This window comes from Xiphophorus maculatus, chromosome 5 (assembly GCF_002775205.1).
Source record: "Xiphophorus maculatus strain JP 163 A chromosome 5, X_maculatus-5.0-male, whole genome shotgun sequence".
Lineage (NCBI taxonomy): Eukaryota > Metazoa > Chordata > Actinopteri > Cyprinodontiformes > Poeciliidae > Xiphophorus > Xiphophorus maculatus.
This window is the reverse complement of record NC_036447.1, coordinates 27,802,662-27,822,820: the sequence shown is the minus strand read 5'-3', so window position 1 is coordinate 27,822,820 and position 20,159 is coordinate 27,802,662. Positions and strand designations below refer to the sequence as shown.

At 40.9% G+C, this 20,159-nt stretch overlaps 1 protein-coding gene across 1 annotated transcript in view; it reads left to right on the top strand.

Annotated features, from left to right (window-relative positions):
- Positions 1-3,763: 3,763 nt before the first annotated feature.
- Positions 3,764-20,159, top strand: part of LOC102225648 (beta-1,3-N-acetylglucosaminyltransferase manic fringe-like) — a 30,391-nt gene continuing 13,995 nt past the window's right edge. The window contains exons 1-4 of the mRNA XM_023334066.1: positions 3,764-3,812; positions 3,920-4,534; positions 17,198-17,243; positions 18,925-19,027. Of these exons, the coding sequence (XP_023189834.1) occupies positions 4,145-4,534; positions 17,198-17,243; positions 18,925-19,027 (539 nt within the window). The 5' untranslated portion in view covers positions 3,764-3,812; positions 3,920-4,144. The remainder of the gene's footprint in view (positions 3,813-3,919; positions 4,535-17,197; positions 17,244-18,924; positions 19,028-20,159) is intronic.

Here is a 20,159-nt window from a genome sequence, read left to right as displayed (position 1 = left end):
AAATATTATGAAGTATATGTATTTTTACTTTCAGAAGATGATTCTATGGAATGTTCTGATCTATTTTACTTTACACATACGCCCTTACAATATTTGTTAATGGAATAATATTTGAAGGACAGAAAGAAAGAATGTTTTAACAAGTTTATGTCGCCATCTGCCGACCAATTGCAATATTGCAGGCGCGTCACAATATTGAGTCATTTTTAAGCCGTAGAAAAAAATAAAATAAGTAATATTCCTAACGTTTATAGAGATTTTTTCCCAGCTTATTTATAATTTTATTTTTCGGTAATTAGTTTGGGAGTTTATTAATGCATTTGAACTGTTTCTTTTGTGGGAGACACAAATTTATTTTGGAACAATACATGTTCAGCATATTCGAATTTCCTCTGGAATTTTTCCAATCCAAGGTGCAGTTGGTGCTACGGACAACACAGGCGTTGTGAGGTGGCTGATATCAGCAATACCACAACAGTCAATGACATCAGTGTAAATATAAAAGTACAACTTCTTCTTGAAGGTCCTGGGTTCAAATCCTGGCCTGAGGTCTTTTACATTGAGCTTACATGTTCTCCCCAGGGCTTTGTCTGCGTTCCCTGGCTTTTACCCACCATTCTTAGTTAAAAGTCTTGTAAATGCTGTTCGACTGTTGTTCCAACAACTCAAATTTTTGTGGCTGAAGTTATCCTTAGATCAACTGATTAGGTCTATTTTCTAGTTGGACCGTTTCCAGTCAACTCTCTCTCCATTGATCTGAAGACTTCCTCAGTGTGTATCCCCAATCTCCTCTCCTGCTCTCAGTCCCAGTCTCTGTCTGGACCCGACCTTAAATCAGGCACAAAGCCTTGAAAGGAGCTCTGGTCCCTCGACTCCACTGGTCCTTTGTTCAAAGCGAAGCCCATGTTGTGCTTGCTGCTTTAGGAAGAGGACTTTTCAGCTAGGCCGTAAGGTGATGCTAGGTCTTTTTTGGCCCAGGGTGTTCCCCGGGCGTCTCTGGTATACCTGCGGGACTGAGAGTGGTGAGGAAGGGAGGCGTTGCCCCGGCTCTTTTACGGGAAAGGCAGCCGGTCAGTGGATCAGGGGGAGATCAAGAAAGGAGGCGGGGATGGAGGGATTGATGTAAGGCGAGAACGCTGAGAAAGGACAAATAAACAAAGGTGGCGATGAGGGTCTGAGGTGATTTAATTGTATCGAGCTCTTTCACTTTTTGGCGGCAGTCTCTGGAGACAGCAGAGCTGGGAACAGTATACAGTTGATGGAGCATTGACTTCCACTGGGAACCACTGGGAACTATTTCATTCCTTTACAAATACAAGACGCTTCGGAACAATATTTTGTGAATGCAGTCATAAACACAGGACCCTGCTTGTTAAAGTTGTAGACCTTTCCACCTGTATCATGTTCATTTTGAACAACAAACATTGAATATTCTCTAGGTATTCTTGCAGTATATTTAAGATATACACCAAGACAAGAGTCTGCAGACACCAAACTAAAAAGAACAGAGTTTCAAAGTCCTGCTGCTGCTGATCAGAAGTCTTTCAGATTTAGTTTCCAACCTCTTACAAGTGTTCCAAGACGTATACCAGTGCCTGACTATTCAAAGCCCTATAAGTGAAAGCTTGTAACATACTCTTGATGGAGAGTCAATGGAGCTGTACAAAGATGTGGTGTGACATGAGTGTAGTAATTTGGTTAGAAGTCTGGTAGCAGCTTTTTGAACTTGTGACAGTCCAATGATGCTTTGCTTAGACAAGTCATTAATGTGTCACAATCTTGAAGGAACTAAGGCATTAATAACAATTTCCAGATGACACCATTTAATGCAGCAATATTTTGTAAATGACAAACTTGAGTGAACAAGAGACTGGACATGACTATCTAAGGTAAAGCCAGAGGAAAATTTACCCCAAGGTTCTTGAAGAATGATTTGGCATAAGAGGCTATAGGCCACCGGTAGTTTTTCCTTTTTTTTAGCCATCAAACGTTTATTACTCACCAATATGAGAAGTTCACTCCAACACAGAACCCAGAGGACCACCATAATGATGATGGACTAAGTTGTTAGGTTTCCAGGTTTTGGTAAACCAACAATGTTTTTCCTTTTGCCTTTTTTCAAGCATTTTCATAAATCTGACAGAGTTTTGTAAATATTTTTAGTCCCTATAATGTTTTGACATTTTGTCACACCACAGCCTGAAATTTAAACATATTTTATTGGCAACTGATGTGACAGACCAGAGGTTCATCACTCTTACGTGGAAGGAAAGGGATCGCTGGTTTTTCTAAACTTGGGTCTCAGAAGAACACTGCAAATGAGACTTTTTATGGTTTTTCCTCAATACTGGTTTCTTCTTTCCTATCATCCAAAATGGACGTATTCATAAATTGTTAAAGACAGATGGTGTTGTTCTGGGGACGGCACTGCAACTTCTACAGATTATTGAGCAAACAGGGATTGATCATAAAATGTTGAACAATACAGACAACCCTGAACATTTCCCTTATGAGACTGTTTACCACAACAGAGTGTCTTCAGTCTGAGGTAAATTTTGATTTACTGTAATACTACCTGTTACAGGATAACCTTCCTTTATTTATAGAAATTCAGATTCAAGGAATGTGCAACTGCAATTTAAAAAAAAGTACATAATGTGAATAAAATAGACTATTTACAATATATGAAAACTACAAACTGTGCAAATAACAGCAGACATGTCACTTAAAGTGACTAGATTGTGAAAACAGGAGCTATAAAAAAACATTGAGTTTGTTGGGAACTCTGATGGTTTTGGATTCTATCAGCTGCTGGAAGGAAGGATCTCCTATAACACTTAGGATGCAGCAGTCTGTCACTGAAGGACAAGCTGTTGGTTCATTATGTTTGCTTGTCACATAAAATGAAAATTAAATACATTCGACATTGTTATTTGAATGCATGTTAAAAAGTTCAATGAGTATGACTAATTTAGCACAAAACTGTAAATTATTTTTGACTTGGCGTCAGGACAATGTCTTACAAGATGAAAAATCCAGAAAGAGCGTCCAGAAATCTGTGTTGAAATGGAGCCAAAAATATAATAATAACTCTGTGATTAAGTTATTAAAAACTTACTAGTCATATTTTGTCTTCTTCTAGATTTAATCAAACACAGTCGTTCCTTTAATCATGTCATGAAGTGCGGGTGGTGAGGGTTGGTGAGGCAGATGCAGCGGACCCAGGTATGATGAATAATGATGGTTTTAATGACGAAGCACAGTCCAAACAACGAACAGCAGGCACATGGAAACACTGACGACAACTAGACTCGACACTGACGACAAATAAGCTAAACATTGACGAGGACCCGACGAGGAACAAGGAACACAGGTGGAGTTAAATACACGGGAGGGTAATCACAGAACGAGACACACCTGGGAACAATCAAGGGGAGGACAGGACAACGAAGAGACTTAAAGACACAGAAAACTCTAAATAAACACAGAAAAACGCAGATCCTGACAAATCATAATCTGAGCTCCGAAGACAGTAAAGACTTTGTTGTTTGTCACGAGATCTGCAGATATGTGAAATAATCCTATAGATTTTCTTTGAATCAATTATTAATGTTAAATTTAAATTAAAGTTATGTGTTAATAAAATCCGAATACAATTTACTCTACCAGGCTAACCGGAAGTTTTTTAGTAAAATTTTACTTTGAAAGCACAGAAAGGAAGTCCCCTCTCAGGTGCTTCCATCCTACGTGACGCTACGGTGCCAGGCGGCGTTATGAGCAGGGCTCTGACTCTAAAGACAGAGAAATTCATGGTAGGGGCTTTTCCCCCCCAACTTTTACAATGGATTATTATGAATTCATTGTATTTATACAATTACTTTTTTTTTTTAAATCCTCTTCCCCTCTCCCCCCCAAAAAGATCAGGATTATGAAATCTCTCTGATTGTCAGGAAACCGTCAGAAGAGTTGAGAGCATAAAAGGAACTGTGACGGTAAAGAAGGAAGAAGACACACTGATGGAGGAGGAACCGCTGCAAATTTAGTCCGAAAACGTTTGGATTAAAATGAGAAAAACGGAGTTATAATAGTTTAATATCTTTGAGGACTTTTTTGTTTTGTTTTGTTTTTATTTTTTGGGTGCACCATGCGCAATAGATGGACCCGCCGGAGCCTGGTTGTCCTGGTTCTTACATTTTTCATCGTTGTCTTTGTGGATTTCCAATTACGCACCAGCAGCTTTACCAAATCAAGCGTGGCTCACCGCCCGTCGGCCGGCGCGCGCCACGGCTCCATCGGGCAGGTTCCCTCCGCGCACAGCTCGGCTCATAACAGCAGCAGCAGCATCAACGGCGGCGGAGGAGAATCCAAACTCAGTGAAAATAACGGAGGAGAGTCGGTGGCTGAGCGCGTCCACGCCACGCAGCCCAAACTCAGACTGGATGACATTTACGTGGCTGTAAAAACCACCGCGAGGTTCCACAAGACGCGTCTCGCGCTCCTTTTGGACACTTGGATCTCAAGGACCAAGGCGCACGTGAGTGTCTGTCTCACTTCTCACCGCCTTATGGAGATCTGATAAGTTCAAACAGTGCAATAATGTCGCCTTAAAAGATTAAATTAATACACTTTGATATAGAAGATATAACAGGTTAATTTTACAATAATGTATCTTTTCTACTGAACTGAACTTTCTTCGATCCATCAGGGCTATGTTTACTGGGATAACTGTTTCGGGGGGGGGGGGGGGGGGGGGGGGGGGGCTATTTTTAGGAGTAACTTTGCTACGCTGTACTTTTTACTTGTATTTGAGTAACGTTATGATAAAGTGTCACTACTGTCACTTGAGTAAGACTGTGAGTAACTTCACTGAGTAGAAAACAAACATGTTTTAACCAAAAAATCCGCCAGACACACACCTGCAATTTCTGTTAAAGTTTTATAAATTTTATAGTGAAAGAAAAATGTTTCCGTTGCCTGGTTTTATTATTTCGCCAATCACTACTATTACCACCTACTATTACTGCTACTTTATTCAAAACATTCAAAATATGCCAAAAAGTAAATAAAAGATGACAATGAAAACAATAAAATGCAGATTAGAGCAAAAGTTATTTTATTTGAGTTGTTTTCATGTTGCTCTTTAAAGTATCAAAAGTTCCACTTAGTTGCTGCTTTGGAGATGTAGAAAAATAAAGACTTTTTTCTTTAAAGTTCCAGATTTTATGTTTTCAAATTTTCCCCATAAGCTAAAAATATCTTGTGCTCTTGTTCCACTGGCAGATTATTTCACTTATAGTAACTTTTCATCAATATTAAGGCATTGTTGACTTAAGACAAACTTAAAACATTGTGATGAAAAGCTACTTTCAAGTAATTTTTGTCTTTATTCAAGTGTAACGAGATATTAGCTTGAAACTAGGCCAAAAATACTTTGTAATATTTTGTGTTTTTTGCAGTGCTCTGGTGATACTCTCAAATTTATATGTTTTTCTAAGTATCTTTGTGTTCACTGTGTACAATCCCTCAGGTTAAAAGATAGATTTTTCAGTCTCATTGAGACTTTTACACATTTAGAAGGGCTTGATGCTGTTAAAACCTGTCAAAAGGGCCCGAAGGCAAATTTATCCCAAAAAGTTTTTTCAGCAATGGATTTTATTCCAGCTTAATAAATAACGTAGACATGAAATGGTGCAAAACCTGCAGTCTCTGTCAAAAAGTCCTTCCATTTGCTGTGTTTATTCTGCAGGTACAGCACTTCATTAAAGATTACGAGGAACACAACATGACTTTACCATGATTAGTCTTTTTTACAGCACACTTTTGTTGAGATCCAGCAAGCCTCACAGCTTTAACTCTGCAGGTCAAAACGTTTCACATAAAATATGTGTTTATGTCACAGAGCCACGTCTTCAGCATGCGGACGTTTGGTTTGTCCAGCTGGGCTCAAAACGGGGAGAGTTGAGCGGGGGGGGGGATCCATAACATTTGAGTTGGTCCTGAAATCATAATTGACTTACATACTGTATACTCATTTATCAAATAGAGTTATTAAATAAATATAAAATCATGACTGCTGTTTTGATTAAATTGACTTTGCTTTTTCTTTTTGCTGAAAATGTGAAAGCATTCCTCGTGTCATTTCCTGCTTTTTGTCCTTTAATGTAAGTTAGAACGGAGGCTTTGAAGAAAAGTCATAATCATGATTGAAAAAGGAAGGTCATGAGACAGTAACTTCCTCTTCTTCTTCTTTTTTTAACAAAAAGCAGCATTAAGGTTTATTCTCTATTTTTGATTTTTATTTTTAATCCTTGTATCTCCCCCCAGCTTACCTCCAAAAGTTAACTGTTTCTCAAATACTGTTTACATTTTCAAACCAGGCCACATGTAGTCACGGGAACGCAGCGCTGCACCAGCAGAGCGTTCACAAAGACACAGGAAGCTCTGCAGGCAGGCTGCCTCGGCTGAGGGGAAGCAGCAGCCGAGGCAGCGACTCTGCTAACAATACTGAAACGGAAACTGGTCACAGAACAGGAAGTGGAGACACAGATTGCAGAACAGAACGAACCTCGTCACATTTAACACCCTGTTAGGAGCAAAGAAGCAGGGTGAAAGGTCATTATAGAGGCTCCCTGTGTACATACAGTACAGACCAAAAGTTTGGACACACCTTTTAATTCAATGAGTTTCCTTTATTTTCATGACTATTGACATTGTAGATTCACACTGAAGGCATCAAAACTATGAATAACACATGTGGAAATATGCACTAAACAAAAAGTGTAAGACAACAGAAAATAGCCCTTATATTCTAGTTTCTTCAAAGTAGCAACCTTTTGCTGTGATTACTGCTTTGCACACACTCTGCATTTTCTTGATGAGCTTCAAGAGGTCGTCACCTGAAATGGTTTTCACTTCATAGGTCAACCTGCCCTGTCAGGTTAATAAGTGGGATTTATTGCCTTATAAATAGTCATGAAAATAAAGAAAACCCATTGAATTAGATAGGTGTGTCCAAACTTTTGGTCTGTAATGAAGCCTAGGCGCAAATTCAAACTGGAAGACTCTTTTATCCCCACCGGGACCCGTTAATTGAAGCGACCTGCCCACAATCGTCGACCTATCCACGCCGGACCAAGCCACGTCACGTCCAATCACCGACCAAGTCCCAGCTGATAAGGACCTTCATCCATGGTGTCCTTCGCTCTCCAGCCGAGCTCAACCTGTTCAGCTGCACGCCTCAGCTCTCAGTCAGCCATCTCACCAGATCCTTTTCGTCGTCATTGCTCGTCCTTCCACCTCTAATGTCAGTCACAAAAGCCGCTTAGCCGCGGGCTCGGCGCCTTCTTTTCCTTCAGACGCTCCTCAGATGGAAGAAGAGTTCCTTACGGTCCAGGCCTCATTCATTCCAGACAGCTTCTCCCGCTGCTCTCTCGCCGATCTGGGATCTACCGGCCCTCGCTCCTATGCCACCCGCTTCACGATCTGTCTCTGGCAAGTGGACACATAATCCCACCGTCTACGTTGCATACATCCCCTGGCAGCCTTTCTCCGCCCCGGCCGGGCCGCAACGTCTCGCTGCTTCGATCTACGCTGCCGTTTCCTCCCAGCTCATCGTCCACCATCTTCCTTTCCACCGCCAGCGTTCATCGCACCGCCTTCCCACAGGTTCCCCGCTTTGGCTCAAATCCGCATGGCCGCTGTCAGCCCGCCCGTCAGCACCTCCCATCGGACTTCCCACGCCACGCCCGCCTCGGGCTTCGGGGGTAAGATGTAGCCTTCACGTGCCTCATTCACTCTTTACAACGCGACAAAACGTAGGAACTTTATTAGTTTATCCCCTTCCTGAACTCGCAGGCCCTACTCGCATGCGCCTTTCAGGCTGCGTTCCAAACTTCATCATTCTTACATCAATTAGTTACATTGGGGGCTTCCGTACTTCCCATGCATGTGTTCTCGCTCTTTTTCGCAGTTAAAACTGCTTATCTGATGTTTTCATGTCGTGGCCTTTTTCTCCAAGCCGCCTTTAAACGCATCATGAGTGCTGAGACGCTCGCGCTGGGTTACCCAGAGGGCAGCGAAGGAGAGCGCAGGCGCGTTAGAACCTCGGCAACAATCAGCAAACGCAAAGAACCGTGCAAATGTTTCCCCAAACCAACCGACTGAGGCGAATAGGGCCGTTTGATACAGGCAATCATAGCTAAAAGTTCACTCTCATAAATACAGATAGCTAAAAGGCGACTCTAGCACTTCAGTTAGCTAAAAGGCGACTCTAGTACTACAGATGGCCAAAACGTGACTAGCAATTCAGTTAGCTAAAAGGTGACTCTAGTAATTCAGTTAGCTAAAAGGTGACACTAGTAATTCAGTTAGCTAAAAGGTGACACTAGTAATTCAGTTAGCTAAAAGGTGACACTAGTAATTCAGTTAGCTAAAAGGTGACACTAGTAATTCAGTTAGCTAAAAGGTGACACTAGTAATTCAGTTAGCTAAAAGGTGATTCTAGTAATTCAGTTAGCTAAAAGTCGACTCTAGTAATTCAGTTAGCTGAAAGTCGACTCTAGTAATACAGATAGCTGAAAGTCGACTCTAGTAATACAGATAGCTGAAAGTCGACTCTAGTAATACAGATAGCTGAAAGTCGACTCTAGTAATACAGATAGCTGAAAGTCGACTCTAGTAATACAGATAGCTGAAAGTCGACTCTAGTAATACCTTAAGCTCGTTGACAAGTAGCCTGCAGGCTACCGATGTTGTGGTACATGTTCAGCCTCGTAGATTCATTTCGCCCTACCCGTTAAATTTTATCCTGAGCCAGGGCGGTTCTCCGCTAATAAGCAAGCTGTTCCATTTTCTCATATTTCAAGCTCATGTCCCGTCCAGTGCTTTTACGCTTCATCTCTCATCTGAAATCTGCATACCATTTTTCTCAGATTATCCTGCCACTCCCTGGTTCACTCAGCTTGTTCTCTAGCTCACTCAGGTTCCAGGCCCAGCTGCGTTCGTTCCATCTCGCTTCTGAACTAATCATCATAAAGCACCCTCCGGTTTCCCTTACGGATTCGTTAACACGGCCATCAGCACTTACAAGCCGCCCTGAAGCCACGGCTTTTTATAAAGGAACCAAACCCCCTCATCATCGCCTGGGTCCAAGTCAAGTAGTCGCACGGCACTTTTCAACTAGCCAGCCAAATCAATCAATCAAATTCCTATTGTATAGCATGTCGTAAATGGATTAACATAAATGCGCTTTAAGAGCTCAGGAAACCGTCCGATTCACATTTACCTTGATTGGTTCCTTGTACTCTCAAACTGCATCAGCCGTTGTCGTAAGAGCTCTCGTTCAGCGTTATGAAGTAATCGTTAGAGGCCGTTCAGAGCTGTTTGTTCAAGAGACCGGGAGCGGGTCAACGAATAAAAGTAAGTTTTCTCCGCGTTCAAGCAGGATTCGTATATCCGAGCAACTTAAATTCAGGTATGACAATCTAAAGAGTTATCATCACGATAACGTTTTTGCGGTTTATTTGTCGTCTCGCTGCCATCTGCTGGTACAAAAAAAAAAAAAAAAAATTAACTCCATAGCGAGTGAAAATAATAGCTTCATTCGTCTCATCTTCTGTATTTCTCGTAGACCACTCTCAGCTCTATTTAATAAATTTCGAACCAGAAATCTATCCCTTACCGGATGCTTGTGGCTGCTGTAGTATTTAAAGATCTCACTCAACAAAGCTTTTTAGCAGCAAGGTGTCTTCAGCGCAAGTGCTTTTATATCATAACAGCTCAAGAACCAAAGTCATGCATAGGGAAGCAACAAACAAAATATGATATCAAGTCAAGTTCCATCATTAACTTTGTAATTGAGCATGTTTCCAATACATTCTAAACAGGCGGGTTTTAGTCGAGATTAATCAAAGTCGTGTTTCAGCTGTTTTAAGGTCTCCCGGGAGTTGCTCCAATCCGCGGGGTTTAGATGCTGAATGCTCCTTCTCTTTCTGGCCTGGTCCCAGGGTCGTAGAGCGGCTCAAACCGAAAGACCTCATGAGCCTGGGAGGTTGATGCTTTACGGCAGATCCTCATTGTTTTGTGGTGCCAAGTCGTTCAGTGATTTGCAAACTAACAACGGTATTTCAAAGTCAATTCTTTGGGCAACAGGGAGCCAGTGTCGGGATCTTAAAACTGGCGTTTCATGCTCCATCTTCCTGGTTTTTAGCGAGAACGCGATCAGTAGCATTTCTGATCAGCTGCAGCGTTCGATTGATTTGTCGGAAAGACCCGCGAAGTCGCGTGGCAGTAACCAATGTAACTGAAGATAAACACATGGATGATGATCTAGATCTGGCGAGTCGTTGTTCTTTATTCCAATAAGTGCAAAAAATTTTACATAATTTATATATGGGCATATATATATAAAAATCCCCAGTTCATCTTCAGTATTCTTTTCAGGTAATGAGTATCTCTCCACCGTGTTCGCAGCTTCCCTCAGTGCCAGACGAGCACTGCACGATCCACTGGTGGTGGTTGGTCAACCTCAGGCAAAAGTGCACACTCTTATGCAGCAAACGTGATGCATGTCCTTCCCCCCATCGTCCTTCACACTTTTATTTTCAGGTTCATTCTAGAATGATCTTGTCTTTCGCCCGTTTCCTCTAACGTCACCCTCTGAGTCTGATCCTAGCATCAGCATCCCACCTTCAGTAGCAGGCAGTTATTTTCTCACTCTAGTCTATTCATTCTCCCATCCTCTTTTGCTATCTCACAGCTAGCTTCCTTCCACCAGCTAACATATCTTTTCAAAGCATCCACTTTACCTTTGTTCACCTTCATCTACCATCTTCTCGTCTCTTACCTCTATCTCTGCAATCATCTTCTAATTACTCCTCGAGACATAGCCCGTAAGCCCCTAGTTAGCCTAGCTCCTCCTGCCTCTAATTCTGAGCTTCGGCCCCGGCCTCAGCTTTTTTTGGGGGGATCTCATTCTCTATCAGTAATATCACTCCATAGTATCATTATTTCACCTCTACTGGCCTTCACCCATCAGCATTCCACCTTCCCTTGCCCCGCTGTGTCCCCGCTCACCCATAGTGATCACTCTTCTCCCAGCGGCACTTCTCCCTATGCCTCGAACCATTCCCAGCTGTCCTTCAGCCATCTGCCTCTCTCCTCTAATGCTTCGCTGCGCTTCCAGCTTGCTTCTTTTTCTAACCAGCTGCCCCTCATCCTTTGTCCTGTTCCTTCCTCTGCTGGTCCCTTCCATGTCTTCGTTACCTCCTAAGCCCTGCCGCTACCAGCTGGCTTCTTTTTCTAGCCAGCTGCCCCGTATCCTTTTCCCCGCTCCATCTCCTCTATTCAATGCGTCCCTTTATCTTAAGCCCTGCTCCCTCTATCCTATACCCTGCTTTAGTTAATGCTGGCGTTTTTTAACCAGCATCCCCATCATATGCCCTGCTCCCTCTATCCTACACCCCTCTTTAGTTAATGCTGGCGTTTTTCAACCAGCATCCCCTGTCTTATGCCCTGCTCCCCTCATCCTACACCCCTCTTTAGTTAATGCTGGCGTTTTTCAACCAGCATCCCCTGTCTTATGCCCTGCTCCCCTCATCCTACACCCTCCTTTAGTTAATGCTGGCGTTTTTCAACCAGCATCCCCTGTCTTATGCCCTGCTCCCCTCATCCTACACCCTCCTTTAGTTAATGCTGGCGTTTTTCAACCAGCATCCCCTGTCTTATGCCCTGCTCCCCTCATCCTACAACCCTCTTTAGTTAATGCTGGCGTTTTTTAAACCAGCATCCCCTCTTCTAAGCCCTGCTTCTATCCCTTCATTCTCACCCCACGCATTCCCCGCCGGCTTTCCTATCATCATGCCCTGCCGTGTCCTCTGCCAACTATCGCCAGCCCACGTCCATCCCACTAGTCCCGCAGCATTTCCAGCCGGCTCATCCTCCAGCATCCCTATGCCCTGCGTTCTGCTACCCCATGCCCCGTTGTGTCCTCAGCCGGCCGTCACCTCCCAACATCCCTTCCTCCCTTGTCCTGCCGTATCCCCAGCCGGCTCTCACACCACGTCCCTATGCCCTGTGTTTTGTGTATTCTACCGCCTCTTGCCCTGCAGCATTCCCAGCTGGTCTTCACTTCCCGTCCTACTCTCCCTCTCCTTTAACTGTCATGTCACGTCCTTTACGTTATTAACTCGGTAGCCAAAGTCAGCGCAACTTCTTTCCCCCTTTTACTTTCTGCCTTATATTCACGGCCTCGGCCCCGGCCTCGGCCTCTTTTTGGGGGATGACGTTCCTAACAGCATCGGGGATGCTCATCTGAAGCCTATCGCTAACGCTGCGATAACCGTTATCCCCAGCCGGGGCCCGAGCGCCAAAGACTTTAAATTCTGTTTGTCAATAAACTCTTCTAATTGTCTTCTCATCTCCGTCTGAGTCTCTCCAGATTGAAATGAAGCCTAGGCGCAAATTCAAACTGGAAGACTCTTTTATCCCCACCGGGACCCGTTAATTGAAGCGACCTGCCCACAATCGTCGACCTATCCACGCCGGACCAAGCCACGTCACGTCCAATCACCGACCAAGTCCCAGCTGATAAGGACCTTCATCCATGGTGTCCTTCGCTCTCCAGCCGAGCTCAACCCACCACCACCCCTTCTCCTCCATTCGCCCGGTCCCGAGGCCCGCACCCTTCTTCAACCTCCACCACCAGTGCCGGGCCCCGGGGGATGACGTTCCTAACAGCATCGGGGATGCTCATCTGAAGCCTATCGCTAACGCTGCGATAACCGTTATCCCCAGCCGGGGCCCGAGCGCCAAAGACTTTAAATTCTGTTTGTCAATAAACTCTTCTAATTGTCTTCTCATCTCCGTCTGAGTCTCTCCAGATTGAACTGTATGTATGTACAAATGTTTATGAGTTGGGTAGTAAATAGTTACATTTACTCACATTTATTTCAGTAACTTTTTATTTCTTAAATGTGCTTTTGGAAGTATTTTTACTATGCTGTACTTTTTACTTTTACTTGAGTAAAATTTCTGGATTCTCTACCCACTGGAAGAAAACCAAACATGGTTTAACCAAAACTTCACCAGACAAAGACTCCACATCTGCAGATTTTGTTAAAGTTTCACAAGTTATTTTTTCTACAAACTGATTGTGAAAAAGAAATATTTTGCCTGATTTTGTTATGTATATGAATCATTGGCATTGTCCACCTTAAAACACCAAAATTTCCACTTAAGTTTATATTTTTTGACTGTCTGATTATGTAATTCTGAAATATTAAATGGCAGATAATTTGATCAATTACTCAATACTTGATTATACTTTTTACCAAATATTTTTACTGGATGGCTGCTTTTTAATTTTACTTGAGTAAAAACAGGTCCGTCAAGAATCAAGCAGAACACACGTTGGAAATTATTGAGGATTTTCCTCAAATTACAAACGGTCATAATTATATACACACAGGTTCAAATATATACATACACCCCAACTAATATTTGACCAAATGTTTTGTGGCAAATTGCTGCCAACCACTTGGTTTCTGTAGCCGTCATTATCTGATTACTTTTCTTGGCAGGATTGGTGGTCGGTTTTCTTGAAAGGGGAAGTATTATGTAAAATTAACTTTTTTTTTTAGCTTTATATTAGGTTATAATGTTATTTCCTCACTCAGCTCCTTCAGACTAGCCAGGAGGAATTAGCAAACACCTGGCGTAACAGTCCAACGCTCCTCAGACTGTTTGTAAACACATAGTGGAACTTTGTTGTGATTGATGACTTCCTGAAGGCGGAGTTTCAGAAAGAGCAGGAGCTTCTTAAAGAGACAGAGGCCCAATTTCAAGACGTCAGATTAATAAGTCAAATTTCTTTTAAGTTATGTTTGATGAATGCAGCATCTTTAGAACAACTGAAGGTAACATATATACTTGATTGTGCTATAAAACGGCACTATGTGTCTGGAAAACACATAATACCGCCCCGTTAAAGAATAGCATACAGATTTTCACCAAGCTAATGTTGGGGTCATCAGTGTCTGTAAGGTTGATTTCTACATTTTAAAATCAACGTGTGTTTGAGTCATTATCTTGCTGGACAGCAGCGCTATCACTGAAACTCGTCACCATTTTTCTTTTTAAATCCAAGAATAATGGCGTGTGCCTGACTCTTTTTACAAGCCAACATTTTGTGAGCCGTGGGGGAATTAGTCAAGATGAAAAGTTGTCTTATTAGTCCTCTTCCTTTGCTCAGCTTAACTGACCAAGAAGTGACAGGGAGGGATCGAATCAGGTTCGGAAAAGAGCTTTTGAGACGACAAATGAGGCAGAGAAGAGTCTCACTCTTATTAAATTTATATAAGACTGACAATCTACAAAGTGACTGACTGACATTGCTTGGGAGAAGAAAGAGGATTAAAATGAAAGTTTCTTTGACTTTTAATAAGACAGTTAATGGTGTGTTCAATAGAGGATTTGCCTCTTATACTGACAGTAGCAAGAAATTGTAATAAACACACAGGCACATAGTCACAGTAGATGGTCTGGTGTCATGTGATCATCAGCATTTAAATTTGTTTATTGATTTTTCATTAATGATCATGAGAGAAAAAATAAACATGAAAAAAATCTGGCATAGTAAAGTGTTTGTGACCCATTCAGAGTTTAATTCACAATATAACAGACAGTCCAATTTAGTTAGCCTGGTTAAAATAGACCAAAAAAGTAAGATGTACAAAATGTAGACTGTTAAATCAGTGGATTATTGTATTTAGTTTTTATTTTTATTATCCATGGATGATATGGCTTTCTGCCAGGGCGGCATGGCCTGTGGGTTGTATACCACTGCAGGAGTGGCTGAGGATGCTAAATGCTAAAGTTGATGTCTAGTTTCTGTTTTTTTTACCTCAGAGTTGAATTAAAAGACAATTTCATTGTTTTAGGGAGTCTGGTCTCCATTTAGCCATTTCTTTGAAAAGTCTTACATGGTCAGAAATATAAAAAGTTTTCTGTGCTGAACAGTAGTTATTTGAAGCAACATTATAGAAGTATAAAACCTCTAAACTATTAGTAAAAATACACACACACGCACCCCCACACTCCCCACACGCACACAAAAGAGTATTTGTAATGATTTAGTTCCACCTTAGACTGTGACCAAAGTGAAAAGGTCAATATAAGTAGCTGGTTAAACCTGGAGTGAGTTATTCAACAATATATAAGAATATTCCCTGCATGTTCAAATAAGACTAATTATAGTGGCTTTTTACCATATTTATTCATTCCAACATGAATATTTCAACTAATGATGAAGCTAAATACATATAAAGAGAGATTGCAACCTTAACTAAAGTTAATGCATGTGTACTTATATTAATATTCTATTTGGAGGGTGTTTGTTTTGGAAATATTACCTGGAGCTAGTTCAAAGCAGTTAAACTCTACATGTGAATGGCAAAAAAGCTTTGTTATTTTCTTTCTATCACCATCAGAACATTTTCATATCGCAAACACAGTTTATGAATTAGGGATATTTTAAGTTTTACGTTTCTTACTGGGAATGTATTTCTAAACTAAAATAATGCATCTTTGGTCTTCTTCCCACTTTTACCAATATATTGATGTTATTTTTGTCATCTTGTTGCATTATTCGAAGATTACAGGTGTCGAAACTTGGGATGCACCAATATAAAAATTTGGGCCGATAACGACAATCGATGTCATTATTGCTGTTGTAAATGATATTTTCAGGTATTATATACAGTATATATATATATATATATATATATATATATATATATATATACTGTTTATACACTGTTTCGACACCTTTGGAGGAAAAACAAAGACCAGAAAGAGACGGCAACAAGATAAAAACAAATATTGGTTGGTCGCATCAGACAAGTTTTATTTATTGGATCGATACCGATATGTTAAAATGTTCAAATGTTAGCGGCGATATATCATGCATTCCTAATCAAAACTTATGGTTTAAAATGATGGTTTAAATATTTGTAATGTTTTATCAAGTACTACTACTAATAATAACCATTGTATTTGATTGTTACTTCATCCTAATTCTTTCATCGACATCCTTTAACACGGGGCAAAACATTCTTCAACAAATCTGGAACTGAATATTTAAGGTGCTTCTACTGGAGCCAAAACATTAATTAAGGCCCTTTGAATAAAACATTAGTTAGTGTTTGTTTCTCTCTTATCTAACAGGTGATTTGTCTCACGCTGAGGTTATTTATTGCCCCCCTGGCAGAGACAGACGAACGCACCAAACGGTTCAGCTTGATGAACTCTGCAAATGGAGTCATTTCCCCAAACCCTCGCAGCAAGCCTCATCAGTTTCTGAGTCCTGCACACCTTAAAGTTTCCACTCTTCCCTTTCACGCTGGATCGGTTTTGAATTATGTAAAAGAAAACACAAAACAAACACACAAAAAAACTGTATAATGATTGTAGAACCTTTTAAATGTCTAGGAAATCTGATAGATCAAGACAATGGTGTTTGTTTGTTAAGTAGTTGTTGAACAAATATCACATGACAAGCTTCTCAATTTTTATCGCAATATATATAAAAAAATCTGGTCAAAATATATTTTGTATAGTGTTTTATAACAAAAGTAAACAAAACAAAACCATGTAAACATAAAAAAACCCAACTAAAACTTATTTTGTGCAATATACATACATTTGTCTTAAACTTAATTACTGGTACAAACACAATGGTTTTTAGTATTAAAAAGATTACCCTGATGATGAAATCCACTTGTTATAAAATCCCTTCCATTCTGGGGGGTTTGCACCACCAGATGGCAGTATTGCACTGCAGTTTGATTTCTGTAGCCATCTGTCTGTCTGGTTGGGTGCAAACGAGGGAAGTAAGGAGGAATCTCAATATGTGATTTACGGTTTATTAGCTGGTAAACATGAGGTTGATTCAGCCAAGTGATGCTTCATAGAGCCTCTTCGACTGTGTGTGCTTCTGCATGTGTCGTGCTGTTCATTATTCAACCTGAAGTTGGGGAACAATATTAATATTTCACCGAATTGGCTTCATGTAAAGGGGGTAGCATATCTTGAAATATAACAGCTTCGATAATTGTCCACTAATTAGAATATGTGGTAGAAGAAAACAAAGAATAACTAGTGGTAATTAAAGGAATGTGTTTGTGTTTTATTCTTTTTTTAGACATTCATTTTCACAGACAAAGAGGATGAAGAATTAAGTTCAAAGGGTAAGTAGTTACAGTATTATTAACACAGTTTTACAGAGGCGCACTTTAATAAACATCTATACTGCCTCTCAAAAGTATTCATACTCCATCAACTCTACAGATTGTGCCATTTAATAAGCAGGCCAACACAAAGTAATACATCATTTTCAAAGTGGAAGGAAAAACAACCATGATATTAAAATTTTTTGCAAATAAAAGTCTGAAAAGTCAACAAATTCTCAATGGAAAATAGATCTGGACTTTGACTGGGCCACTGCACACCTAGGACTGTGATGTCCATGGAGTCAAGACCTGGTCTTGACTCCCTGTTAGACATAGCAATGATTATTCACCTATAAGATGGCTTCTGAAGATGGGCTGGGTTTTATTTAGAGGGGTTATGGTAAAGGGGCTGAACACAAATTAACACCAAATAGTTTGCAGTTTTCTTTGTAGTAACCTTCCACTTCGCAATTACGGATTATTTTGTGTTGCATTATGACAATCCCATTGAAAGACATACAATTTGAAATGCAAGACTGATAAATACATTCACAAGGCACTGTATCTATAGAGTCTCTCTAGATCAGGGCTCAGCAAACGTTTCCATTCAAAGAGCCGCCACTGCAACAAGATGAAACTCGCCTGGAGCTGCAAAAAAAGATTTGCTAAACATGTACTGCATAAAATGTTTTATGAAAGCTGTCAAAATTAAAGTAGGATTGTTTTTTTCTTTTTCAGATTTTAGAGCAAAAGGTTTCTTCTGTTACAAGAGAAAAGAGCTATTTTGTAGAATGAGGCAATCCTTTTGTATAAATATGGATAATGAAGAACGATATGTAGCATATTACAAGCTAGTTACTTTAAAAGTCTCCATACGGACATTTTGCATAAGAACTTATGGAGAAACTGCTAAAATGACCATTTCTCACTGCGCCCATAATCAAAAACATTTCCTTTCTAAATTTCTAAGAGCCGCAGTGGAGGGGCCAAAGAGCCACATGTAGCCGCAGGTTGCAGACCCCAAAGTACCTAGGAGCGCTCGATGCTTTAAGGCACATTTATCTATCATATCTTTCCCACATAAATCATTTTCACATCAACGGAAAGAGCAGACATTTACTTCTTTCAGCATGACAGGCACAGAGAGGCACGCCAGTCCGAATTTGAAGGACATCCTCCTGCATGTACACCCCGTCCCCCTCAAAACCTACAACCTTGCTATCCGCTCTCGCACATTTGCTCCTCGCGATGACGCCGAGGGAGATTTACCACTTGACATCCGCTGTAATGCTCGAAACAGGCTCCTCGTCTCCAGCCAGCTTCTCATTTCCAGTCTATTTCGCCAGCTGATATGACAACTAATGGATGGTCAATTTAAACACAAAGTGCCAGGCCAGACCTCATCACCCTAAATCAGCGGCTGACTGCGAGTAAATGGAAGCAGATCACTGCCGCTGGTGCCTCAAAATCATGTGGAGAGGTTTTATAAAAAAAGCTGAAGACCGAATGCGGAGTCGCATTTTGTCTGAGGCTCTTGTGCCAAACACACGTTTCATTGTTTCTTCATCTAACTTCTTATTCGCTGTGCAAGTAATCGCATTATTTTTATTCCCACTTTTCTCCTTTTGAACTCATCTTTATTATAGCTTTCCTCTAATTGCTCTTTTAAAAATGATTATTTCTTCCTCTCGCTGCCCAGGTTATAACATGGTGGTAACGGGGTGCCAATCAGATCACAGCCAGCAGGCTCTGTCCTGCAAGATGTCCGTCGAGTACGATGGCTTCATGGCCTCAAACAAGAGGTAAGACGCACTGCAGACCACATACCAGACTGCTCACAGTTCATTTAAAAATGAGAGTGCTGAGGCCCCCAAACTATAGGAATGACTTTGCACAAATTGTTAGGTCAATAAATGTCATTATCATTTGTTCTTGAAATGTTTATGTTGAGTTATGATGTTTTGCTTTTTGTTGTTATCTTAGTTCTCATACAGGTTCTATTTAAGTGATTTCCTGATTCTACAGGCCTGTGTGTGTGTGAGTGTGTGTGTGTGTGTGTGTATGTGTGTGTGGCTGGTGATTAATTGTGAAATTTGGGGCAAATATGTTCTCACGTAGGACATGGTTGCTTTGGATAGTATTTCTTTCCTTAACAAAAACAAAAGACATCTCTAAAGAAGCAAATACCTTTTTCACATATTTGGCCCTCCATGGCCCTGGTGATTTTTTTTTATACCCATAATGTAGCTCTTACATGACAATGTTTTAATTCATACGATACACTTTTTATTTGCTTCAAGAGCCTTGTTTTTCATTTTGTTCACCCAAAATAGCTCAACATTAGAATAATAAAATCCTGCTGCCGGATGTGAATTTGAATATCTTGGGCGACACGCCAGTATTTTGCTCGTTGCCAGCCAAAATTTGCATTAGATAGCACACACATATATATAAAGGCTCCGTGACAGTATACGGGCAGTGTGAAATATAGGTTTTATTCATGGAAAATACAGTAAAAGTCAACAGCTTGTGCTTGCTTGTGTGACCAAGGCCCTGATTAACTGTCTCGTTATAATGATGGCAGAGAAAATTAAGGATTTGTTTGTTGTTGGGGTTTTTTTCTCCCCCAGCCCGATTCCAACCCAAACGGAGTAAACATCCACTGGTTTCACTGAAGTCCAGTGGAAGTGGAGACTAAAGCTGTTTGGATTGGAATACGGCCCTCGTTGGCCGATAGCATGGCAGAGGGGGGAGAAAAAAAGACACGATTTTCATTTGGAACCAACAGATTTGTTACTTGGACTCTGATGTTACGGATGACGTGTTTTTGGTCTGAAAAAAAAAGGGGCTCTGCCATTATGTCCACTAATTGTGATGGGAGAAGTACATCAAGCTGCTTGATTGCTGGGTTTAATATGGCGGAAACATTATGCT